Genomic DNA, 27,920 nt, shown 5'->3' on the forward strand with positions numbered 1-27,920 from the left:
TAAAATTTAGCGCGAGCAGCGTACCAGGCTTTAAAAACAACAAAAACTTTATCTGTATAGATTTTTGAAAAATCCAGATAATTATCCAGATTTTACTTTCTCTCGATAAAAACAGTAGTGCCAAGGTACTTTGTTTGTTGTGTTCATACAAAAATATCTGAAAATATTAACAAAAAAAAAAGCGGAGAAAACGAGGTTTGAAAAAAAACTCTCATAGAAAAAAATAATCAAAAATTAGTTTGACATGGTTGCATTAAAATGTTAATATCTCGAGATATACGCAATGCACTTTTCAGATAAAAGTCTTAAATGGATCCTGATAAGATTGTTGAACAGATATGTATATAAAATTACCAAAGTTTTTTCGAAAAATTAGAAATAAAAATAAAAAAGTTTTCACATTTGATTTTTAAAAAATCGAAAAAAAATTCAATATGGCTACCTTTAAATGCTTATAACACAAGAACGACGCAACCAATGTTAATGGTCATGGTCTTAAAATGTAGCTAAGAATATAGAGATAATTTTTGGTTTTTTGTGAAAAAACAATTTTTTTGAATCCAACATGGATGCTATGGCCATATGAAAATTTTTGTTTGCAACCAACATGGATGTAATGGCCTTCCCACTTCGGAGCTAAAATAAAAAAAAACAAAAGCAACATTTTTGACAGACAGCTGCCAAAGTATTTGTACAGTGGTGCCAAATGTTTGCATGGATTTCAAAAATCCCGATGTCGTTTTTTTGCACAAAATCTATATAGATAAACAAAAAAACACACCTATAATATCTGTTAAATAAATTCAATTAAAAAGTTAATAACTTTTTATTATTAAAAAGTTAAAGTGACCTCAACTCCATATGCGTTTCGCCCAGGTATGACAGTGGGCTCATCAGTTAGATGCTGTCATACCCTTACTAAGACGTCTTAGTAAGGGTATGACAGCATCTAACTGATGAGCCCACTGTCATACCTGGGCGAAACGCATATGGAGTTGAGGTCACTTTAACTTTTTAATAATAAAAAGTTATTAACTTTTTAATCGAATTATATTCAATCACTCCGCTTAAAAATAAAAATAATTTTCATTATTTTTTTTCACTCTGTTAAATAAATTCAAAATAAATAAATAAATTCAAAAATTATATACCATTTCATGAAATCTCATTCAATTCAACATAAAACATTCAAAAATTCGCAAAACAAACAATTATATTTGGTCGTCCGCTACTACGGAGACAACCTTCATCATGAGAGGACAAAAAATAATGAAAAAACTACACTTCCATAAGAAAAAAAACACATCTGTCAAATTCGTTGTTAGACATCCGTGTTCAGACAAAATCGAAGACACGATTGTCTAACATTGAATCGTAACAAGAAATGGCGAGCCTCCACAAGACATTTCTTGTTAAGACACGTCAACATGACAAAAATTATCTCCTGTGGAGGCGGCCTGTTAATTATGCCTAATGTGCATAGGTCCTTATATAAAAAAAGCGCTGAACTCAATTCTTACGCTATTCCGTTGAACGCATTCATTTCCACACAGAATTCCATCACCCAAATTTCACTGAACGCACATCTTCACGGAATTCCACATTCAATCATTCCTCCCCAACAGCACGAATATACGTTAAATTTTTTTTTACTTCGAAATTTTTCTCAGTGGCTTCCATGTGGAAGTATCATAGCCGGTCCTCACTCGATAAAAAGAAAAACCACACAAAAAAGTACAATTAACAATCGACTTAAATTACATTAAAAATATCTTCAAATCTAACGCAACACACAAGTGATTATCGAGAGTGATTTCAAAAAAAAAAATCATTCTCAATAAATTTCCAACAAATCAAAAAAACTAAATCGAACAAATTCTATAAAAGACCAAAAAAGAAGAGAAGAAGAAAAAAATCTACACAAGCAAAATGAATATGCAAGTAAACCTGCAACTTATACAGATTTTGGAGAAAACCATTTCACCTGGTAAGTTTCTTTTCTTCTCAATTTTCAATTAAATTTTTACTAAGAAATTAGAATTAGTTATTTTTTGGGGATAAAGAAGGTATTCGCAAGTTGAAAAATGCAAGTCCAATTCGAATTGAATTTTTCTCTCCTTTTTCCACAGAAAAAAATGACATTTTCAGTCAGGGTCGCCTCGCCAATTGTCTTGTCTCTCTCTCCTCTCGCATTCCACCTCTTTCCGTGGAACACAATTTGTCGTCATGTCTTTTCGGAGGAAAAGTTCGAGAAATGGCTTCCAATCGACTCGCAAATAAATTTTTATATGATGTTGAGTCGATTTGAGGGAGTTTGATTTCTGATTTTGATTTATGTAGATCACTAAAATGAAACTTTTTTAATTTAAAGAGGTTAACTAAAGTTGTCATGAAAATGTATAATATACACACATACTCGTTACTCGTGTATATAAGTGTTGTACATTATGTGTATGAGAGCACTTATCTATTTGAAAGTATATATGTAATTTTATTTTATCATTTTTTTTTTTTTTGCTTCCAAAAAAAGGGTGGGATTTATTTTATTGAATTTCGTTTGAGAAAATCGGGCGCCATTGTCTGTATTTTTTGGCGCTTTTCGATATTTCATTGTTGCGTCTTGTTGCGAAAAAAATGAAATCTTGTGCGTTATGTAAAATTTTTATCTTCTCAAAAATTTATGAGTCAGAGTTGTCAGAATTTGGCATTTTTTGTCTCATAGTAACAGCAGACGCAAAACCAATTATATCTCTAAAAAATTTTGAAACAGGATTATATTTGAAGGTTTATGCTCATGATGAATTGGGAATGATTTTCAAAACTGATGTACTAAAGCACTATTTTCTGATGAGGAAGTTCTCGATACCAATTTTTCGAATATGGGAAAAAATCCATGGGAAAAAAGCATGGAAACAATTACAGGGCTAGATTTGATATTAATCCTATTGAGTCTATTGGGCGCCAATAAAAAAAAACTGGTTCATAAAATTATAAAAAAAAGGTTAAGTAAAGTTTGTTGAAGCTATGCTATTTTAAGAGCAGAGTTGTCACCGGCGTTGCCAACCAATTCATTCAAAATTATGCCAAACTGAAAAAAATGATGCCTTTTCAAATAAATTATGCCTCAATTTAGATTTCTTAGTTTATGTTATAAAAAATTAAATACAAAAATTGCACGTACACATAAAGGAATGTTTAAATAATTGTGCCTTTAATTATGAAAGTGGACTAAGTCACTCCCAAAAATGGCATCAAATCTAGCCTAAAAATAATTATTATTTTAGGGGTAAAGTTTATTTGAAAGCGAAATCACATTAAATAAACTTCTTTATTGCTCCTCTAGTGATTTCATAAAAGAAATATAATTAAATCGTTATAAGAAAATTATTATGTAAGTTTTTCTTCAAACAATGCAAAAAGTGCCTTAGGCCCATTTTCTTCACTATTGCTCAACTTGAAGCAAACTTGAGAGTTGGTGAACTTGAGAGTTGACTTCAACTAGAGAGTTCAAACACAAGTTGAACATTTGTTTTCTTCACTTTTTTGTCTCAACTCTCGAGTTTAGAAAACATAAGTTGGCCAACTCTCAGTTTAAAAAAATATCCCTAGGATATTTGTAATATACTTGGATATTTTTCTTTTTACAAATGTCAAATCTTTTTGGAGCCATTTTTTTCATTTATTTTAATTAAATCCTAAATTTTAAGTAATTGTTCTTGTAAACGGATAGGCATTTCATTTTTCATCAAATTAAATACTTTAAAAGCAAATAAAAAGAAAAAAACATGACATTTTAATGTAAAATCTCAAGTTTCTATTATTTCTCAAGTTGAGAAAATCTGAAGTTGATGAACTTGACGGTTGAGAATCAAAAGTTGAAAATGTCAACTTTGATTGAAGAAAAACAAAATCACAAGTTGAGGATAAGAATCCTCAACTTGAGTTCAACTTTTAGTGAAGAAAATGGCTCTTAGTCCACTTTCATAATCATGGGCACAATTAATTTATATATAAGGCAACTTATTTGTCATGAAACGGCAACTTACATATTTTCTTCGAAAGTAATTTTTCAAGGGAACTAAATATTGCTTTACATAATTGGAAGAAATTAGCGACCAGTTTTGCTCACCATTAAGAAATAATCGCCTATTTGGAAGCGTTTTCAGGGTTCGGACTTTACTTCGATTGAAGTAGATTTACTTCGATTTTGTGAAAAAAATAAAATCTACTTCCCTACTTCTCTTTTTCAGGATCTACTTACATTTCTTGATTAAAAAAATATTTTTCAAATAATAATTTAGAGAAAGGGATTTAACTTCAATTTTAAATCTGGTCGAGGCATTGAGAAATAAAACTCAACTGAAATTTCAAAAGATGAATGGCGTTCAATTATTCTTCGAATTCAAGATATAAATAAAGTTTATCAAAGTAATTTTGACTGATTTTGAAGAATTCCTGATCAAAAATTTGTAAGATAATGCTGAATTAACCGTTTTTACCCAAAGCACCGTTACAAGCACTAGATGAGAAAGGTTTTTTGAAAAAGATCATATTAAAAAATGTAAAGAAAAGTAATTTTGTTGAAAAATAATTTTTTTTAGAATACATTTTTGTAAATAAATGTTGTGAAAGTTTAATTTTTAAATGTACTTCCGAAATTTCTACTTCACTTTTTTTTTCAAATTTGCTTCTAAATTTTGAAACTGAACCCTGGTTTTAGGCATTTTTATAGCAACAAAATTGCTTTTGAAGATTCTCGTCTAGTAAAATTGATTAATGTGGACAAAATTCTTCGAGAACAACACTAATAAGAGTTAAATGGTAAAACCAATACAGTAATTAAAATTTAGAACAATCTTTATTTAAAAGATATAATAATATATTAATTTTTAGTCTTTTTTATCAAAATATTTAAAAAATCATAAGAAACTTTTGAAATATACATAAATCAAAAGTGGAATGAACAAAAATTATGCCTTTTTGGCAAAAAATAAGCCCCAATGCCTCAGTTGGCAACGCTGGCCGTCACTCAAGTAAAAATTTTACTCAAATGCGTTTGGCCCACTTACGTTACGTTAAGAAAACCTAAGGGTTTCTTAACTTTTAGCTTATAAATTCCAACTGAGAAAATTTTGAAGTAAATGCTTGAGCAAACACTAAGAAAATTCATCTCGACTTGTGCTTGAGAAAAATTTTTACTTGAGTGACGACTCTGAATTCCGCTCTAAATTTGCCGAAAGATAATGGAAAAACTTAAATTATGATATTAATTACACTCGTCTGCAAGGAAATCTTCCTTTAAATAAAACCATACTTTTCTAAAGGATTTTTGAATGCTGATTCCGAATCCGAAGTCAGCATTGACCTAGCACGTCACGTTTTTTTTTAGAAAATCTCAAAAACCAATTTTTATGCTGTTTTCGAAGAAATATTTTGGCATAATGTAATCTTTTTCAATTAAAATTGTTACGATTTATGAAAGAACTTATTTTTTTCTTTCAAATTCAGTTTCAATCTTCTCAATATCTCTTTTCTTCTCCGAGATATCTTAATTTAAGTAAGTTTAGTAGGTTTGGCATATCTAACCATAAAGAAACTGATCTCTAAAAATTAATATATCTTTCTCCCTAGAACAAAAGTATACTTTTCTAGTGGACTTTAGTGTGATGATTTTGAATCCGAACTCAAAAAATTTCGGTCAGCTCTGGTTTTTGAGATATAGTAGTTTTTTTTTGAGATTTTCTAAAAAATCTTTTTCAATTAAAAGGTATAAATGCATAGGTACATTTTCTCATTCTGAGTTTTTCAATAAAAAAAATTTCCTCCAATTTTGTTCAACAAAAAGCTCTTAAGGAAAAATTTGACCAATATTATAAAATGAGAACTTTGCTTTTCCTTCTACTTTTTTGGTCACTAGTATAAGCAATTAAACAAGTTACATTGATTTTGTCCAACGTTCTGACAGGGATTGTTGTTCTGCTGAGGGGATTTTTATTAAAAACATTATAAACACAAAAATGTAATACAAGTTGATAAAATATTATACAAATTTATAATAATGAAACTGAAATGAAAATAACAGAAAAATAGAGAAAACTTCAGAGGACAAATTGTTGATAGAAGGTTTTGTGTATTTTTCTCAATAAATAACCAAGAACTGAAAACAAAGAAAGAAAATTGGGAAATTAATATGTACTACATCATGAGTGTGTATTAGGGAAAAATAATATTTTAGTGAATATAAACCCAAAAATAAAATTCACAGTACAACTAGTTTAAGTTTCGTATGTTTCCATACTTGCAGTTTGGCTGCTATTTTATACAGTCAATTTCATTATAATCTTTGAACAACAACAACATCTTGAAGGTGCTACCACCAAGTGTTTATGGCTAGAGTTACAGTACTGTTTCACGGATACCAATCCGATCATCAGACTCCTTTATTCCATTTGTGTGTGGTGCTTAGTCTAGTAATTTTTCATTTAATTTGAAAAACTTTTTTCCGTCACACTTGAGTATTGAACCTAGACCAAGCGAGTTCAGGGGCCAGTACACTACGCACTGCGGCACTTCACCACATGATTTAGCTTCACCCAATTGTAGTTTTATCAGTTTATCACTTTAAATGAATAGACTTAGCATTTTTACTAGCTCCTTCAAGTATGATTATTGTTACAATGTTAGGACAACGCTTTGTGGAAGTTTGTAAATTGTAAATATTTATAAATGTTTTAAACACCATTAATTCTTTTCTTTTGCAAAAAAAAAAAAAAAAAAAAAAATATTTAGCCATTTAAAAAATGTATCCCAATTGGCACAGCTAAATGTAGCCAAAGATACATTTTTTATTCAACAGACATACAAATGTCCAAAATTTAGCTAATATTCATGCTTAATATTTTATTATGTTGGTGTTCAAAATGTGCAGGTTTGCAGAGTTTGGGCGGTTGTTTTTTAGTTTGCAGGATTTTAATGTTTTCAAAATCGGGTTTGTGGTTTTTATATGGATGCTGTGAGTTACATGGGTAGTTTTTTTTTTAAACATTCGGGTTTAAATCAGATTTGTGGTTAGCAACTCTCTTTTAGTAATTGTTTGATAGTTTCCACGTTACTAAAATCACAGGACTATTCTTCATTTCTAAATTCGTTAGGGTAGAGCGTAATACGTAGCAAAATTAGATCGGTCACTTGATTAGTGTTACATGTTGCCTTTAAAAAAAAATTTCCTCAACCAAGCTTAAAATGCAATTTGACTGATTTGAGTACATAATTGTATTGCTTTGATTTTCCGTTTATCGCGATTTTACAATAATTACAAATATAGAAAAGAATATACAAAATCTCCTTTGTCATATTTCAAAGTGAAAAAAAACTTAAGCGTTTCCTCAAGTTCTGGATTATTAATGCGAACTGACGAATTCCTTAGCTTGGTATTCAAAGCAAAGACACTATTTTCAAGCTTATTGGTCTGGCCATTGATCTTCACGTATACATCTGATTTTCTATTTCAATGGAGAACTGTTATTTCTGCATGGCAATTTAAAGGAAGTACCTAGTTCGCTGTCATTTTATTTGGCTCTATCATCTATAATATTACGAAAGTGCAAAGTTCTTATCCAACAATTCTTATAAATGTTTAAAATTGCAAATTTATGTATATAACATGAATACAGCTGAGAATCCTTAATTTCAAAGAATTTCCTTGAAATTAAGGATTGAAACAGTAAAAAAAAATCTAATTTTTGAGATTATTATAAAGAAACCTGTTGCATTGAGTTTGCTGATACCATACATAAATATTTAAGTGGAACATAAAACTCTTAGTTCTACATAACAGTTTGTACAAACTTCAAACTGTGTGAAAAATAGGGTACACCCTACTGAAGGTTCATGGTATAGAATCTAGAGAAACATAGTTAAGGAAAAAATAGTCAAACCAATAATCTTTGAATTAAAACTGCATACAAGGTATTTTTAAGAAAAAAACATGTTTATAAATATACTGCTGATTTCTTCCCTATGAGCAGCCACTTTTCTGTTGGTAACTCAAACCCTTTTTTTTTTTTGAAAAATGCATACCTCTAAATGCATAATAATGAAATCGTTTTTATATTACAAAACTGGTTCCCCTTTACAAAATTATATGTCCAAATGTTTTGAGGACTTATTGTTTTGTTGCTTTCAATTCCTGTTTTTTTTTTTAATGCAAAGAAACGCATTTTTAATCTGCTTTAAATATTAATGGAGCATATGAAGCTGCATAAATCTTGAAAAAAAAATATGCACGATTATTAAAAATAAACAACATTTTTTGTGTGAATCAACTTCGACAAATTTTATTTAAAGGTAGGTATACATAGACTGCAGTCTTCTTCATAGAACATTGAAAAAATTAAAATATGTAAATAGTGATTTCGAAAATTCTTATTATAATTTTTGACCATTGAATTTGCTTCTGTCCGAACTGAAACACGTTCCTAACAAAAAACAGAGTTGTTAAAAGATTGTATTAAGATCTGAAACTCAATTTGATTATTTTAATTAACAAGAAATTTAAACAAGGAGCCGTGTCTTGGGTCATATTTCGTGCCTGTATGGGTTAGATATATTTTGTTTGAACTTGTCTTGCAACTTTGTCATGTTAAGTTTAAGTCTTTTTAGAGAAAAGTTTTATGTTAGCGCCTATGTTCTGCTTTTCCATCAAAAATGATTTGAATGCAATATCTTAAGAATTACAATGAAACAAAAATATGTTGCTAAAAATATTTTGCAAAAACCCATTAAATGAATATTAAATATTAATACAATTAGGAAAAAATGAAATATGAGCGTATAACTCCTTCAATCCCAAATGGCAAAAACGTTACCAAATACAACTCCATAAATTTTCACACAAAACAAATTTTTTGCAAAAATTGGCTCTGATTAATTTCTGCATATTTTCCTCAAATGTTAAAATTTCACATTTTAGGACAATTCTTTCAATCAAATTTATTGTGACATCTAAGGAAACAAACATGCAAAAACCCTATACATTTCGTTTCGACTTTCATAAAAATCTCCGGGTCTGAACACCTCGTTATAAGTATACTTTTAAAATTAATCATTTTGTAAGGTTAGGCCCCTATGTGCTTAAACTGCATAATTTACATACAGGATGTAAACCAAAAACAATCTGATTTTGAATATGTTGTAACATCAAACTTTATAATTAACTTCACAGACAAAAATGAACTGCTATCGGCGAAGAACTTCCTGGAGCAGGCAGCCGAAACAAATCTGCCTGAATTTCTCAAGGCATTGTCAGATGTCCTTGTAAATGTTAGCAATAGTGCTGTGGCACGTATGGCAGCTGGTCTGCAATTGAAAAATCATTTAACCAGCAAAGATAAGGCAACCAATGTGCAGTACCAAGAGAGGTGGCTTCAATTTCCTGAGGAAACGCGTGAATATATTAAAAAGAATGTAAGTTTTTATTTTTCTTTATTACCAAAAATATATAAACTAAAAATTGGGTTACTTCACATTAGATTCTGTGCTCCTTGGGTACAGAAAATACTCGACCATCAAGTGCAGCACAGTGTGTTGCATATGTTGCCGTAACTGAACTTGCTAACGGTCGATGGGGAATACTCATTAGTACTTTAGTGAATAAAGTTGTTACCGAAGGTTCTAGTGAAACTGATAGAGAAGCAGCTCTTGAAGCTATTGGTAAGTTTCTTGAATAGGTTTGAAACTGTCCAGATAATTCTAATGAATTTGTATTTATCTTGACCAGGCTACATCTGTCAAGACATCCAACCTGGAGTACTTGAACATCAAGCAAATCAGATCCTCACAGCAATTATTCATGGAATGCGCAAACAAGAATCTAGTAACCACGTTCGCTTAGCTGCCACAACAGCTCTACTCAATTCATTAGAGTTCACAAAAGCCAACTTTGAAAAAGACACCGAACGTAATTTCATCATGGAAGTTGTATGCGAAGCAACGCAATCCCAAGACACTCAAATCTGTGTTGCTGCCATGCAATGTCTGGTTAAGATTCTCTCTCTCTACTACCAATACATGGAGCCATACATGGGACAAGCCTTGTTCCCAATTACACTCGAAGCTATGAAATCCGAACACGATCAGATTGCATTGCAGGGCATTGAATTCTGGTCGAACGTTTGTGATGAAGAAGTCGACTTGGCGATAGAATCGCAAGAGGCTATCGATGCTGGCAAAACACCAACGCGTGTCTCAAAACATTATGCTCGTGGTGCTCTGCAATATTTGACCCCAGTATTGATGGAAAAATTGACAAAACAAGATGAATGCGACGACGAAGATAATTGGAGTCCATCGAAAGCGGCTAGTGTGTGTTTAATCCTGTTGGCAACGTGTTGCGAGGATGAAATTGTGCCACATGTGCTTCCATTTATCAAGGAAAATATCGAATCACCCAATTGGAGGTTGCGTGATGCTGCCGTTATGACATTCGGTTCCATTTTGAGTGGTGTTGAGTCGAATACATTGAAGACTCTGGTTGAACAGGCTATGCCAACACTCATTCGATTGATGTACGATTCGAGTGTTGTTGTTAGAGATACAACCGCCTGGACTTTTGGAAGGATCTGCGATGTAAGTACATTTTTAACTTGCGATATAGGTACTATAAGCAGTTTAGGGTTCGGAAAAAAATCAAACTCTAAATAACAATCACACATGACATTACGATGATGAAGATTGCCAAAAAAGTGGTTTCGGCAATTCTGTGTGTCTGGATGTTCCTCGATCTACAGCCTAAAGTATTGGAGCGATTTTGTTCAAACTTGGTAGTTTGCCCTTTTTAAGTTGATTCTCTAGAGAAGAAATTGAAATTTTTTTAGAACCAAAATTAACGGTACCTGTCATATAACAAAAACGTTAAAACAACTATTATCAGGGAAAGGATTTGTATGTCCTAAAAAAAAGCAATAAAGGCACTTATTAAATAAAAAGAAACAAGAGCTTGATGTTTAATTATGAAAGTATTGAACTTCAAAAAGCTTTTTAAAAGTTTTCAGGAAACATCCTCCTGTGATTGTCTTTAAGAAGCGTCTTAAATGAGGTGAAAGACCTCTACTAGAGCAGAAACGAGTATACCCGATTTAAAATTGTTGAAATTATTCACTTCAATGTTTTCGGGAAGTCTGGAGTTGATGTCGCCGTTAATTACAGAATTTATTTGTTCAATTACTTTAGTCTCTAATTGAAGTTGAAAACAGTTTTGAATTTTCAATAATTCATTTTCGTTCATACCTATTCTTTAAAAATGGGAAAACTTGCCGAATTGGTGTCATTTGAAAAAAAGCTTTCGAAATTTTGGGTTTTAAGGTCGAACACAATTCAAAAATTTATTTTAATGCTTGAGAAGAAAACAAGAAATTAAATTTAGAAAAGAAAAGTACGTATTCAACCTTCCTATAATTTCTTTTTCTAATGTGTTCAGTTCAAGCAAATTGGTTTTCTTACGGTTATGTTACGACCATATTTTAAGGCGTAATAATCTCAAAGCAATATACTTAAAAAAGGCATACAAAACAAACAAAATTGCACAAAATAGAAAAAAAAGGCACTGATGAGTTAAAAAAGTAAAAAAAAAGGCACTAACTGGTAAAAAAGGCAAAATTAAAAACATATGTGCCCTTAATTATGAAAGTGGACTAAGTCACTCCTAAAAATGGCCTCAAATCTAGCCTTAAAATAATTATTATTTCAGGTGTAAAGTTTATTTGAAAGCGAAATTGCAGTAAATAAAATTCTTTATTGCTCCTCTAGTGATTTCATAAAAGAAATATAATTAAATCGTTATAAGAAAATTATTATGTAAGTTTTTCTTCAAACAATGCAAAAAGTGACTTAGTCCACTTTCATAATCAAGGGCACATATTATGTGTTATGTATTTGGAACCCCGGGAACATGAATACTTTCAGAAAAAAAGTCAAAGTTATGAAAATCCGTTCCCTGATCATTATATAAAACATTTAAAAATTTTTAAAAAACCACATTTTTGGATTTTTTAAAAAAACATTTAAATTTTTTTTTTGAAAAATCAATTTTTTTAAAACTTGATGAATTTTATCGAAATTTCGTTTTGATGTGTTGAATTAGATTTATTTATTTTCTTAAAAATGGCATACCGACTTTTGTTTTTGAAAAATGTTAGAGAATTTTACTAAAAAAATATTTTTTTTTTTTAAACGGGTCTAACAATTTTAATTTCTAAAAATTCATTTTTATGAAAGAAATCAAATAACATACTTGGTTTTATGAAAGAGATCATTTAAAACGGTGTTTAATAAATTATAAAAACAGATTTTCATTTTGTTTACACTATTTATGAAATTCCTTAAAAACATCAAATTTTAAATTTTCCCTAATTTTGTTCAGTAAAAAGCTTTAAAATTAGAGTTACTGTTACCATAAGAGCAAGTACTTGGGACTCGTGCATCTTATTTTATATAGGTTCATCAAATGATTGCTCTTTTTTTCTTTCTTTTAGATTATCCCAGAAGCAGCTATCAATCAGAAATACCTAAACACACTGTTGGAATGTTTCATCAAAGGTCTCAAGGCCGAGCCACGTGTAGCAACAAATGTTTGTTGGGCTTTTATTGGACTTTCCGATGCGGCTTATGAAGCAGCAGAAGGAGCCGATGGAGAGACTCCACAAACGTATTGCTTATCACCATACTTCGAATACATCATCACCCAATTGTTGGAGACAACCGATAGGGCAGACAGTGCTCATGCCAATTTGCGTGCTGCAGCTTATGAAGCTCTTATGGACATGATCAAAAACTCACCAGTTGATTGCTACGTAATTGTTCAAAAGACAACAATTGTCATTTTGGAGCGACTGAATCAAGTCCTACAAATGGAAGCCCATCTTTCAAACCAAAATGATCGTAGCCACTTTAATGACATTCAATCTCTGTTGTGTGCAACTTTGCAATCGGTTTTGCGTAAGGTTCGCGAAGAGGATGCTCCCAAAATTTCCGACGCTATTATGACTGCAATTTTGACCATGTTCAGTTCATCGTCGAGTAAGGTTGGTGGTGTTCAAGAAGACGCCTACATTGCTGTTTCCACTTTGGCTGAGTTGTTGGGTCTGAAGTTCCTCAAATACATGGAAGCTTTCAAGCCATATTTGTTCATGGGTCTTAAGAACTACCAGGAATATCAAGTATGTTGTGCTGCTGTTGGTTTAACTGGTGACATCTGTCGTGCCCTCAAAGCTCACGTTATTCCATTTTGTGACGAGATTATGTCAACTCTGTGTGACAATTTGAGTCAGCCAACTCTTCATCGCTCAGTTAAGCCACAAATTCTATCTGTGTTTGGTGATATGGCCTTGAGCATTGGCACTGAGTTTGTCAAATACCTTCCAGTTGTTTTAGAAATGTTGTTGCATGCCTCTCGTGTCCAGGTTGATCAAAATAGCTACGATATGTTGGAATATTTGAATGAATTGCGTGAGAGTGTACTTGAAGCTTATACTGGAATCTTGCAAGGTTTGAAGGGTGCCGATCATAAACCCAACCCAGAAGTTCGACACATGGAATCTCACATTGGTCATATTATTGCGTTTATCAAAGCCATTGCACAAGAGGGTGATATGTCTGATTCGATTGTGGCAATTTCCGCTGGTTTGATTGGTGATTTATGTACGGCATTTGGACCACAGTTGTATCCTCTGTTGGAAGATATGACAATAAGTCAATTCCTTGCCGATGGCAAACGTTGCAAGGCGTCCCGCACAAAATCACTTTGCAGTTGGGCGAGTAAGGAAATAAAGAAATTGCGTGACGTCCCTCCGACCGAGTAAACGTTGTAAATTGGTAAGTTAAATTTGTTTTTTCGTATTTTTAGTTTTTTTTTTAAGAAGGGGAGCGTCAACTCGATGTTTTATAAATATTTGTACAGTGGACTCTCGCTAACTTGAACATACGATAACTTAAACAATCCAATAACTTGAACATCCTATTTTCTTGAACTTTTTTATTGCTGACTCTATAAGTTGAATAATTTAAATATTTGAAGCTCTTTAACTTGAACAAATTGTATTTCAACAGAAGTTTGAATTTCCTCAATGTAGGAAACTACTTTTGCAATCGTGTTTTATGTCATTTACATTAATTTATAATACAAAATTGAATTCGGGCAAAAAGGAAAACTTTTTATATGTTCCAGTATCTTGAACAATCCAATAACTTGAACAGGCCTGGTTTCGTATGTGTTCAAGTTAGCGAGATTCCACTGTAATAAGAAGTTTAGGTTTAAAAGAATCGCACTTTAATTTTTGATCCAAAACGCTAATAAAACATGGTAAAGTTTAAATTTTGTATATTTGTAAAAAAGTTATTAAGTTATTAAGCGTGTCTTCTTTTAAGTGTCTTTTTTGTGGTAAAGCTATCAGCTTTATATCCACGCATTAAGACAAAGGTAAAAAGTAACTAATACAGTTTGTCAAAATTATATCCCCATTTGGAAACACCGGATACAAATGCATAAGATTTACTAATCCTTACGAAATTATCTGTTTTAAATAAGCCACTTTATGTTTAACCCGCTGTAGGCACACCTCTTTTTTGTGACGTGATAGGCAGACGGGTGCGAATTTGGTTTATACTTTTTCATGTCGCTAGAACTTTTTTCGGTCGCAATATTTTATAGAGATTTTATTATATTCTGTTATTTGCCAAAAGTTTTTCTATTGGTTGATGTTAGGTGACTCGGTGGACCAGGCCCAAGACAGTGAAGTAATTCTTTGCATTTTTTTTCCAAAAGGCGTTCAAGCGTTTACGTATTCCAAGCGTGGAATTTCGTTATTATTTTTTTCCATATTTTCGAAAAATATGCACGAAACAAAGCATTTATCTTAAAAATATATACCCTAAAAATTTGAATTTGTAGTAAAATTTAGAAAAATATGCCTGATTCTTAAAGATAACACTGCTTTTTTGTGCTTTAACCGTGATTATATCTCCGTTAATTTTTTTTTTTGCAAAATAAATTAATAATGTAATCAATGACGTCGAAAATATTATATTTTTCCGCTGTTATTGTTTTTTTTTTCTAAATCCAAATCAAAAGTCTTTCCTTCAAGAAGCCATTAGTTTTGGAAATATCATAAATTCTATTAATGTCTTTGAGACAAAAATTTATGTTAAAAATATATTTCAGACGACAAATTAAAGTACTTGGATATAATATGAGTAGTTTAAAAAAAACAACGCGTTTTTGAACTGTACAAGTACATATTTCAATAACGCGACGTGAGCCAGTGCAATAAGACTGGATTGGGAATCAGCACACGAAAGTCCTTTAGAAAAGTATGATTTGGTTCAAATCCGATTTTTTATTGTAGACCAGTGTAATATTATTACTGTTAGTACGTTTTTAATTTGTTAATAGCAATATTTTAGTTAGATAATAATAAAAGCCTTTTAAAAAAATATTTAAAAATACAAATATTGCATAAAGGTTAGACCTAGGACAGATTTTCTTTTTATTAGGCCCATTTGCTGAAACGAGTCTTAAAAATTTATGTGAAACATAAACCCTTAAGTTCTACATTAGGGTTTGCACAAACTTCAAACTGTGTCATAAATTCCTCTAAGTTTAACATAACTTAGGGGGAAGAAATAGTAGAACTTAAGCTGTTATGTTCTACCTAGGCACTTTTATTTTATGAAAAAAGCAAGAATGTCGCTCAAAAATTGATGTCGGTAGTACAAAGGACATGAATTATTATCAATTTAATAAAAATAAACTTACATTCATTAACTTAAACCATCCACAGATGGTACAATTTACACCACAGTTTTTTGTATGAGGCACTATTTTGCTGTCATATTTCATTGACTAATTTTGACACACCAGCACATTTACACACACACACGAATAAATTTTGTTTAACCAGTTAACACTTATTTTTGGCTCAAATATACTTTTTTACACTTTTATTCCGCAAGATAAAGACACAAACTTGAAAATTTAACGATATTGTTGTATATTAATTGCTAAATTGCTCAAAATCTATTTAAATTATTTGACGTTTCTATTGATTTGACTTTTGAATTTGAAGTTCTCAGCGATTTATATCATGAAAGTAAATCATTGCTAGGTTAAACATAAATATTTTTTAGCAACTTAGAATAAACTAAGTAAAACACAAGAGTTATGTTCGACCTAGCTAAGATGAGAATTTATGACTAGTATGAGCAAATGGGCCTTAAGAATTTTGTCATTTTTAAGAATTTTGTTTGCTTTATTGATTTATCTATTGACATGTATTTGAGAGTAGGTGAATGAACCCAAGCCAGTCTAGTAATTTTAGTATAGAATTCCCTTTTTGCAATTCAAGGGTCACAGGAAAAACTGTAGATATCCACTTTAAGGGTCGGTTATACCTATCAGGAAAATGAATCGGGAATAATTTTCAAACAGATATTTCGTTGTGTTTTCATTCGATTTGAAACACAAAAGCTATATCAATCGTTTAAATGATCTAAAAAATTTGTATTGAAAAAAAAAATTTACAAGGAAACCATTATTTTTTGCTAAAATTGTATTTATTTGTTTTCCTGATGCAAATTTATTTTTCGTGCCAGCTGATTGACATTTGAAATAAAATGATACAAAAGGCTCACCTTAAGTGTTTCAAATTTTTCCTTTAACGAACAAATTTTTTTCAATCAGGAAAAGAAGAGAGTAGGTAGATTGTGTTTGTGTCAGCTGACGTAAGTTTTGTTTTCCTGATCGCTATAAACGATCATATGAAAAAAATATTCAATTTCATACTGTTTTTTTTTCCTCATGCATTTTCCTGCTTTAACCGGCGCCTTAGACAAAAATAAAAAAATGATGAGGTATTGTAGTATTTATTAAGCGCTATCTGGTGGCATCCTTACTTTTAGAAAACAAATTTTAACCTTACAAAAAAAAAAAAAATAAATAAATTATGTCCCCTTAGTACCTACTAAGTTGTATGAAGAACAAAATTTTAAATTACCTACGTTTTTCTCGGAATGAGTTGGAATGGACTTGTTCTGTTTTTCCCCTGGACCCTTCAATTATTTCCAATTTATTCGTTTCCATTGTAAATATGATTAAGATAAAACATCAAGTTGATTGACTTTATTTTTCTCCCCGTCCCAGCAACCGTCCCATTCTACTTATAAAACAACGTTTATTTTTATTCTTTTTCAGATATTTCAGAATTTACAAACAAAACAAATGCATTATACAAAAACTAAAAAAAGTAAAAATAACTCACAAAATGCATCTCTCAAAAAAACACTGTATTTACTTCCAAAAAAACATCTTAAAAACAAAAAAAGAAAAAAAATGGAAGCAACAGTGTGTATTTCGATTAATTGTACAACATCTTATTCTCGTCATAAGATCGACGATGTTAGGTTTATTTTTATCATAATCATTATTTTTTTCACATAGTTCTAGTTTATATAATTGTTTAATTATTATTTATATATATATTTTGTTTCTTTTCATTAAGCAATTTCTATTTTTGCAAGTAAATTAACATTATTTTGAAAATTCTTCCTCCCCTTCCCCCTTTTTCCCGAAAAGATATAAATAGAATGTTTTTCCCTAAATTAAATAACTCTTAACAATAACAAAAAAAAACATAACTTATTGATATTTAGATAAACAAATTGTAAATTAACTATTTATCGCCTCCATTTTAAAACGAAAAGCCAAAAAAGAATAATTTAAAAGCTTTGAAAGCTTAAACAAAATTTAATTTTTTTCCTTTTTTTTTTAATTTTCCATTCTAATCTATTTCAAGAAAAAAAAAACCCATACAACATAGAACGAAAGAAAAACAAAAATATGAAAACAAAACAACAACAACAACAAAAAAAAAAATTAACAATTATATATTTAATCATAATTAAATTTTTAAGCAAAATTTTAAGATAAATAATAATTAATATTAACACCTTTTGTGTGAATGTTATTATCGTGCGAATTTATCTGCCATTTCTCTTTCTTACGTTTGTTTGAATTCTTTATTATGTGTATTTTTAGTTTGTTTCTTCTTCTACGAAATGATTGCAACGATTTTTTAAGTTTTTTGAATTTTTTCATTTAGATTCTTACTCTAAAACATTCTTGGGACGTCGAGTGTGTTTGAGATGAATTTTTCTGCGTTTGTTTAATTTCTAATTTGTGTGGTTAAGGTTCTGCTATGTTGCTTTGACACATGAAAAACAACAACAAAAATTACCAAAATGTATATCATTTTCCATATATGTAATAAGAAACAAAAACAAAAAAAAAAAAAAACATTGAAAGTAAATGTGGTTTACAAAACTATAAATTTAATATTATGAATGTGAGACTGATTCTTTACAATTTTCGTATGCCGTTTTTAAGCGTATTTGTGACGAGTGTGGATTTTGTGTGAATGTGTAGTGTGTGTGCGTGTGTGTGTTTTTATTTTTTTTTAATGTGTGCATGAGTGAATGGTGTCTTTTGAATGCTTTTTTTTAAGTTTTTGATTTGTGAAGTGTGAGCTTTGTGCCTGGGTTGGAAATGTTTCCTTTGAAGAAGTTAGTTATTCTCGACTAAAATTCGGCGAAAATCTACAAAATTTGATATTTGTCATTATCTTTGAGCGAAAGTATCATATTTTGAAGTGAATTACAATCCAATTAAAATCAATCCATTTTAAGAATGATTTCGCTGTCCCGATGTGTATCACATCCGTGAGCTTTTTTTTTTATTGTTTTTTTTTTTGCCAAGTATACATTATTCTTTTTTAAACTCATAACGTTATTATGTTTGCTCTACAGCGAATTAAGATCCTTTTTTTTTTGTTTTTTATTCCAATCTCGCATTTCTACGACAGGAGTCTAAGTAAGAATTTTTTACTGTTTCCTGTTAAGAATTGTTATCCTCCAGAAATATTTTATTGCTAATATATATCGTGAATCTCTTTCCGAACTATTTTCTGAGGAATGCAATTAATTGACAGTAAAATATATTCCCGATTCCAATAACTTCCGAGAAAAGCTTTTGTGCTGCACGTGCTTCTCGCAGTGAGCGTAAATAGATTATCCCTTATTGAAACATTCGCTTTGGGATCTAGTTTAATCCCCCAATACTTAATTTGCTATCGTGAACCACTCCTGTACTTGCAACGGCCGCAATGATTTCTTTCTAGAATCGTCGTATGACGATTGTCAACTATCAATTGATATTTGATTTGATGTTCAAAAGAAGAGCTTTCCCGACTTTTTATTGATGACCTTAAGAAAATCCAAAATGCAAACAATCGTTTCAAGTAGCATTCAATAGTCAAAAGCCTATCTGGATTGTCATGGGTGTACTTCATTCCAAAAAATCGACAAAAATTCGATATGTAGAAGATTGGACGGCTTATAATACGAATCCCAAAATAAGCGGGCTGTGTGACGCCGCGTGTCATTCTGCTGAAACCCAAAAACGTCCAAGTCCATGTCTTCAACTCCTTTTGAAGCGTTGACTTTTACTCGAAATGGTGTTTCCAGCTTTGGGCCATTATGTAACAAGTATAAATTATGCACTTTACAATGGAATTGCTTATCGACATCATCATGCGGGCATGGCGATTTATATCACTCTCTCTGCCTTTGGCGAAAACTTCAACTGCTTTTATCTCAGATGGCCATTTTGAGAGCTTCTTCATTGAAACATTGTTAAATCAGACGAATTTTGTGGCCAATACCAATTGTCCAAAAGACATTGGGCTTCCCGCGAAGCGCTGAATTCATAATATAAATTTTCTGTTGACTTTCCTTTATCAATCAATTGTCTCCATCAATTTGACCCATCCACATCGACGATATTCACTTCGAAACTTGATATACTGAGAATTTCCCTCACCTATTGGGAACGTGTTCTTCACACCTCAAAATATGAAATAAAAATTAAATAAATAAAATAAGATATTTTCCAAGGACACATTTCCAGCTTTAGTTACAAGTATATTTATGAATGTGTGAATAACTTTGTGATGAATTTTTGAATGTTTGAAAGTGTGAATCTCTGTATAATTTTTCTCTATTTATGACTGCGATATTTAAACCAAAAGTAAAAAAAAAAAAACAATTAATGAATTCATAAAATGAATGAATGTTTTGTGATATGCATTTTTACATAAAACCAATGAATGTGTGAAAATCATTTAAAATTTTCTTTTAAATTGATGATCGATTGTTTATTATGTAGTTTTAATTTTCTTAGACAAAAAAAAAGAAAACAAAACTCTGAAAAGAAAAAAATACCAATAAAACAATGACAAAAAAAAAATTAATGAAATAAAGAGCAAGTGCTGTGAGTGAATTAATAAGTATTGAGGATATTTTTAATTTAAAAAAAAAGAAAACAACAAAAATCAATAAATTTAATTAAATTAAGAAAACATAAATGTTAAAGATTTTAAACGGAATTGACAAACAAAAAAACACAATTTTTCTTTTTTGTATTTCATTCCTACATAAATAATTTAAATTAAAACTTAAAATATCTTTTAACAAAAAAATAAATATATACGCTTAAGAGAGAGTAAAATACAACAAAATATTATTCAGGTATAAAAAGACAACAGAAAAAAAAAACACAATATTATTAATATACAAATTAACAAATTACATAAAAAAAATAGAAACAAAAAAAAAAAAAATACTTAATAAAATAATAGTAAAACAATGTCATACACAGTAAAACTAATCAATTTAACAAAAATAAATTAATACGAAGTCATAATGAAACACATGACCAAACAAATATAAATTTAAGCCGTTTAAGATCTTTATTAATCACTATTTTTTCTTCTTTTTTTTTTATTATAAATGTATTAACTGAACGAAATATAATAATAATAGATTTAAGTTTTGTTTTTGGTGGTTATATTTGTTTTGAAAAATGTTTGTAAAATAAGTTTAAAGTATCATATTTTTTTTATTCAACATCACAAGTGTAATTTTTGAGAATATCTCTTAATTAATTTGATCAAGTCAATTATTGTTTTTTAACATAAAGCTTCTTGTCATTTTGTTGAACTCTCCATAAAAAAGGATTCTGTTGATTCGTTACAATAAAAGCAAAAGTATTTTTCGAAAAAAGTGAAAACAAATTATTTTCAGTTTGGAAGAAAGAAATAAGACCAGGGTCTTAAGTGAGTCGTGTGTTGTAATGGTCAATGAATTTTTTTTTTGATAAACAGTAAAACTTTGTTTGATTGCCGGCTACGAGCCATTTCGCAAGTTTTCGATTACAATTGTCATGGACATTTTTGAAACAATTTCCTCCTGGTTTGTTTTCTGTCAAAAGAGGCTCCAATTTGCTGCTACCATAGGTGATCAACTTAAAAGTTAAAATGGCAGTAAATTGAAATAAATGGCATTATTTGATCAACGATAGACAAATTTGTATTAATCGTTAAATTGTTTGTATATACAAAATGTTGTTATACATACGCCATAGTGTCCGTAAACAAATTACAAAAAATGCATCTTTGTTTAGCAGTTTGTATTCGAACGGAACAATGTGTTTCGGAAAAGGTCCCAAGATGCTATCTTGGTGATAATAAAGTATAATAATGTACCTAGGATGCTTCCCTCCTTTACAAACATGCGAACGGAAATGATGCTCAAAAGTTTCATTCGGATTTTATTGTGATCGGCAATAAATTTCTAAATCAGTTTGGCTATACATAGTTTCCTACGATCTGAACTGAAAGACTGAAAAATAAATTTAGAAAAAAGACATATACAGGGAATGGAAAAAGTTCTTTATCATCAGGGTGGCGAGTATTTCGAACATGAACAACTTTTCGGTTGGATGTCACAAAAGGGACCTATGTATATCAAAAACCGATCAGATACATTTTAAAATAAAATTGTAACAAGTAATTTCAAAAAAATTCGTTTGAAATACCTGTTCTTTTTGAAAAAAAAAACTTTGCACAATACCACGCAAATGGTTCAGCAGGGAATAATTGGATTTGCAAAACTGCAGTCTAATATAAGGGACATTGCTAATTTGTTGAAAATAAAGACGATAGGGATGGCGATGATGATGTGGTCCACTCATAAGAATTATAAGAGTCGAAGCATCTAATTTTGGGAAATTTGTTTAAAAATACATATATTTTCTTCTGTTAAAATTTTCAAATCAACAAATATAACCACCAAAAGAATGATAATTCTTATTCTAACTTAAAATTGAATTCAAATGTTCGTTTAAAATCTAAGAAAGATTTAATTTTTTTTTTTTTTTTTTTTTTTATTATTATTTTAAATGAACCTATTGTAGGAAATAAGAGGGATGTCTGTTTTATTTTTGTTTGTTTGTGTATAGATACAAAAAGAAAATGTCTATGATGATGATAACTGTTTTCTGAGTCAAAATAAGAGAGTGTGTATTAGGGTGGGTCAAAAAAATCGAAATTTTTTTTTTTGATTTGGTACTCCGAAAAATCGATTGCTAGACCCCTCTAGAATATACACACCAAATATGAGCTCTTTATATTAATGGGAAGGTCCTCCGCTTTGCAATTTTCCATTTTTACATCAAGCTTCTACTAAAAAAAAATAATTTTTTTATTAATTGACTTTTAAGCAAATTTCTTTTCATATTCTTGTAGGAAATTGAACGCTCTACAAAAAATGCCTTAAACACTTTTTTCGTTTATCTAACCGTTGAATAGATATTTGAGGTCCAAAAATCGAGAAAATCTTTAAAAATTCGTTTTTTGTTCTTAATTTTGTAACAAATTGAAAAATTATAATGATCAAACGCGCAAGACATATTCTTGTTGGAAATTGATTGCTCCACAAAAAAGGTCTTATTAACTTTTTTCATTAATCTAACCATTTTAAAGATATTCGAGGTCAAAGTTAAAAAAAAATATAAAAACATTTTATATTTTTTAAAAATTTCTAATTCACTGAAACTTCATTATTTTCAAATTAACAAGATATATTCTTGTAGGGGCTTAAACGTTCTACAAAAAATTCCTTGGAATGAAATTGATTGCTTTAACCGTTTAGAAGATATTCGTATCCAAACCAATGCTCACTGATTTCAATAGTTTTCTTATGACCCGTATGCATTGCGATTTGGATACGAATATCTTCTAAACGGTTAAAGCAATCAATTTCATTCCAAGGAATTTTTTGTAGAACGTTTAAGCCCCTACAAGAATATATCTTGCTAATTTGAAAATAATGAAGTTTCAGTGAATTAGAAATTTTTAAAAAATATAAAATGTTTTTATATTTTTTTTTTAACTTTGACCTCGAATATCTTTAAAATGGTTAGATTAATGAAAAAAGTTAATAAGACCTTTTTTGTGGAGCAATCAATTTCCAACAAGAATATGTCTTGCGCGTTTGATCATTATAATTTTTCAATTTGTTACAAAATTAAGAACAAAAAACGAATTTTTAAAGATTTTCTCGATTTTTGGACCTCAAATATCTATTCAACGGTTAGATAAACGAAAAAAGTGTTTAAGGCATTTTTTGTAGAGCGTTCAATTTCCTACAAGAATATGAAAAGAAATTTGCTTAAAAGTCAATTAATAAAAAAATTATTTTTTTTTAGTAGAAGCTTGATGTAAAAATGGAAAATTGTAAAGCGGAGGACCTTCCCATTAATATAAAGAGCTCATATTTGGTGTGTATATTCTAGAGGGGTCTAGCAATCGATTTTTCGGAGTACCAATTCAAAAAAAAGAATTTCGATTTTTTTGACCCACCCTAGTGTGTATTTGCTATGATGAAATTAATTTATAGATGAGAGAGAATCAAGGTGTGATGGTAATTATCACAAAATAACCAATGATGAAGATAACTTAACGATGAAGAGATGAAGATGACGATTACTACTATTTACGACGTAGACAACACAACCGACTGACCGTGTGATATACCATTTAAGTGTAAGTATCATTAGAATATAAACAAAAAATATTAAAAAATAATTAATATAAATTGATCTTTACTGAACATTCTTCTAAAGAACAAAAAAAAAAAACATTTTTTACAGCACAAAAGATACTCATTATTTTTTTTTTCTTCAAAATTTTTTACAGGTGTTTTTGTGGATGATGATGTGTTTTGAGAATTATGAAAAATATGAGAGAATAAAAAAAAAAAAGAAAAAATACTTTATTTAAGTAGCTGTGGTATCATTCCAAGTGTGACCAAACTCTGTGAGCGAAAGAAGTCGTTGTGAACGAATTTAGAATTAATTAAGATTTTAGTAATTAAAAAAAAAGTAAAATAAAATAAAAATTCATTTGTTTTTAACTATTTCATTGGAGAGATTCTATCTATCTATCTTTTTTAAGCTTCAATTAAATAGCTAAATAACAAATGTAAACCAAAAAAATAGAGAAACATTGAATTATAAAAATTAATAATAATAATAATTATGAGATAGTACGATTGTTTAAATGAAATGTGTCTGTGATTACGAGAAAGTTTCTTGCGAAATAAGTTTATAAAGTTAACTAAAAAAAAAAAAACAAAAAGAATAAGTAAAACATTTTTTTTCTTTTTTACAATTTTACTAAAAGAAAAAACTACTATTAGGATATCCAAAATATTTTGTAATAAATAAATAAAAAAATAAAAAATTAATAACTAAAAAAAAGAAACACAAACAAAAAATGCAAGGAACTTTTTCAAAAACTCTAGTATGTATTTTACGAATTAAAAAAAAAACAACAAGAAAAACAAAATTATAAACATTAAATAAAAAAAAAATGCTGTGAGTTTTGTGTGTGGCTGTAAGTTGTATGAGTGAGCGCGCGCGTATATTATGTGTGTGTGTGGGAGAAAGAGAGCATAATGTATGTTTGTGATTTTTTGTGAGCAACAAACAAGCATAGATGTTTATTTGAACAAAAATAAAAAAAAATAAAATAAAATCAAATCAAGCAAGCACACAACATTAATTAATTAATTATATATAAAAAAAAAGAAAACAATAATAAAATAAAACCATTATAAAGTTAAGGAAAGCAATTACATCTGTTTTTTTTTTAATAAAGACATTAAAATAATAATTGATAAAAATTCTTGTCACTTAAATAATGATAGATAAAAAAATCTGCAAAATTATCTTAAAAATAAAAGATTAAACCTAAAAAAACTATAAAATCCTTAATCAGAGGTAAAAATACATGAATTAAAAATGAAGAAAAAACATTTTTTTGTATGACTGATAGTTTGTACGAATTTTGATGTGTGAATAAATAAATTTTGTTTTTTTTTTTGAATGGCGACAAAAAGCTATGTATATTGTTTTATTTCAATCGTTTTGCTTTTCAGCTGGAAGAGTTTGGGTTGGTAATTGAGGTTTCCACTTTAAATAAGATGTATGTATGGGTTGTTTTTTTTTTTTTTTTTTTTAAGTTAACAAAATCTACCCACATTATCCTGTATATAAACGCAATTGGATATAACATTTTATTTTTGTATATTCTTGACAAGGTTTTCTTTTATAGAGACAAATGTCTAACACAAGCATTTGTCAATATCCATAACCACAACAGATCACTTGGTCGCAAGTTCGTGCGACCCAGTCGTGCATGTTATTTTTCTAACATTAGGAGGCTGATATCTGCGGACTAAAGTTCCAAAACATGCTTTTGTTTGCAGCTATGAGTTCACTCTTTCACAGAGAAAAAGCCTACGAGTGAGACATCAAAGGAAAGGTCTCTTTAAGCTCTATTCATAATCGAAAACCAAAAGTTTCTTGCTGAGTTATTTCCAACCAAAAAATTTCTTTTCCTACTTTTTCTTAGATTCCGAAACCAATATATCTTTTGACCAAACTCTTGAAAAAAGTTTTGGTTTGCAGATATGAGTTTAAATTGAATTAGCCTATGCATTTGGGTGAAAAAATTACAAATTTTTTTTTTCAGATTTTCGAGAAAAAATCAAGGCTAACCCCTTGCCGAAAAAAGTCATTTTAAAAAATTTCCTCCAAATTAATCATCATCAAAAGAAAGGTCTCTTTAAGCTTAAATTATAACTGAAAACCAGAAGTTTCTTGGATATTTGTTTGCTGACTTGTACTTTGTTAAAAAAAATTACAAATTAGTTTTTTTTCAGATTTCAATTTCCTTAAAGATTTGCTAGATTTTGTTGTACACTCGGGTGTATGTGTACTTTTTAAAAACATTTCTCTTTTATTTTTTAAAACGTTTGTACATATTTATGTACAAAGAGTAGAAGCAAATCAAATTACATTTATTTATGTTTTAGTACCTGGGTGACCGAGCTTTGCTCGGAATCCTTAAATGTTATAACTTTCAGTGAAAAAATTCAAATGTAAACAGCAATTTTTTGGAGTGGGTTTGAGTTTGCAGTTTTCGCGGGTTACAAAACACCACATTCCCACTTTATAATCCAGTTTATTTAAGTTTGAATATACGATCAGCAATGAAGAGAAGGGTTACAGGAATTTGCATTATCGAAAATGCTTACAGCAATGAGATATCTTTTTGTTCAAACTTTAATTTTCGTGTAAGAAAGTTTTGGATGGTGAATATAAAGTTAAGCTTTTTTTCAAGCTTAGTATGAAGAAATACTATTTTTATCCCTGTTTTTTTTTTTCTGTATCAGTGGATGCTTTACTCCTTTCTTTTTTTTACTTATACAGGGTATCCCAAAAGTAATGGATCAAACGAAATATGCTGATTGGGGAACTTAAGGGCTCTCAGAATTTGGAACCTTGTTCATCCCGAATCCTTATGGTTTTCGATTTAATGCAATTCTTGTGAAATTTCGAAAAATCTCTACTTGGCAACAGTATTCTGCTTCCTGCGGCCATTAATCAATAATCGCAAAATATTACAATTTTAATTCAAGAAAACAGGGTTTTTCAGAACAAAAAACAACCAACTGAAAAACCCCGTTTTGTTGAATTCAATTTGTAATATTTTGCTATCTAACTGCAACTTTGGAAACTTTTATACCTTTTTGAAAACTACAATAACAGGGCAACTTTTTAAAATAATAAACCATTCTCACACCGAAAAAAATTTTTTGCGGTGTTGGTCGCAAATAAAAGTTAGAAATAGATTTTTTATAAAACTTGAAACTGTTAGTTAATTTGCAGCGCAATGGCGTATGGAATAAAAAATATTTTGAAAGAATTTTAAAAAACAAAAATCAATAATGGGCGCAAGAAGTAGAGTACTGTTGCCAAGTAGGGATTTTTCGAAATTTCACAAGAATTGCATTAAATCGAAAACCGTAAGGATTTGGGATGAACAAGTTACCAAATTCTGAGAGCCCTTAAGTTCACCAATTAGCATATTTCGTTTGATCCATTACCTTTGGGACACCCTGTATATTATAAGATTGACATTAGGTCAACGGTGTTGCTTTTTGTGAGTTATTTAATTCTTATACGTTAACAATAGTCGCATTAAAACGAAAAAAAAAAGTAAAACAAAGATAATTAGTGATACCAAATCAACAAATTACTTAAAAGTTTCAATGCATGATCAAAAAAGTCATGATCTAAAAAATTTAGTTTAGTTATTGTAACAAAAAGAAAAAGAACAATGCGTAACACATGGAACCATCCCTCAAAAATTTATTGAAATCGTTGAATCTGTCTCCGGTAAAAAAAACTAATATAAGAGAAAATACTTCCAAAATGTTGTATTTACCTAGAGGATAAAACCCTCAAAATTTCATCGAAATCTTTTAATTTGTTACCAAAAAAAAATCTATGTTTAAAAAGTGGGCTTGGCAGTGGGCGGATTTTTCCAAAAAAAAAACTTCCAAAACTTTTTACTTTCTTAGATAAACAAACCCTGAAAATTTCATCGAAATCGTTAGAGCCGTTTACG

At 29.8% G+C, this 27,920-nt stretch overlaps 1 protein-coding gene across 2 annotated transcripts; it reads left to right on the top strand.

The window, feature by feature from the left end:
• Positions 1–1,630: 1,630 nt before the first annotated feature.
• On the top strand, positions 1,631–27,699 carry LOC129916591 (importin subunit beta). 2 transcript variants are annotated; one of them, XR_008772509.1, is made up of 7 exons: positions 1,631–1,987; positions 9,224–9,465; positions 9,531–9,711; positions 9,779–10,626; positions 12,531–13,869; positions 17,243–17,293; positions 27,689–27,699. XR_008772509.1 is itself a non-coding variant. In XM_055996617.1 (6 exons), exons 1-5 carry the CDS (start codon positions 1,930–1,932, stop codon positions 13,854–13,856), a joined length of 2,655 nt encoding a protein of 884 aa, XP_055852592.1. In that variant the 5' UTR covers positions 1,631–1,929; the 3' UTR covers positions 13,857–13,869; positions 17,243–20,663. The 2 variants fall into 2 exon arrangements, 1 of the variants encoding a protein (XP_055852592.1); XM_055996617.1 differs by lacking the exon at positions 27,689–27,699 and having other exon boundaries at positions 17,243–20,663.
• The last annotated feature ends 221 nt before the right edge of the window (positions 27,700–27,920 follow it).

Source organism: Episyrphus balteatus, chromosome 1, assembly GCF_945859705.1.
Source record: "Episyrphus balteatus chromosome 1, idEpiBalt1.1, whole genome shotgun sequence".
In the NCBI taxonomy this organism is placed as follows: domain Eukaryota; kingdom Metazoa; phylum Arthropoda; class Insecta; order Diptera; family Syrphidae; genus Episyrphus; species Episyrphus balteatus.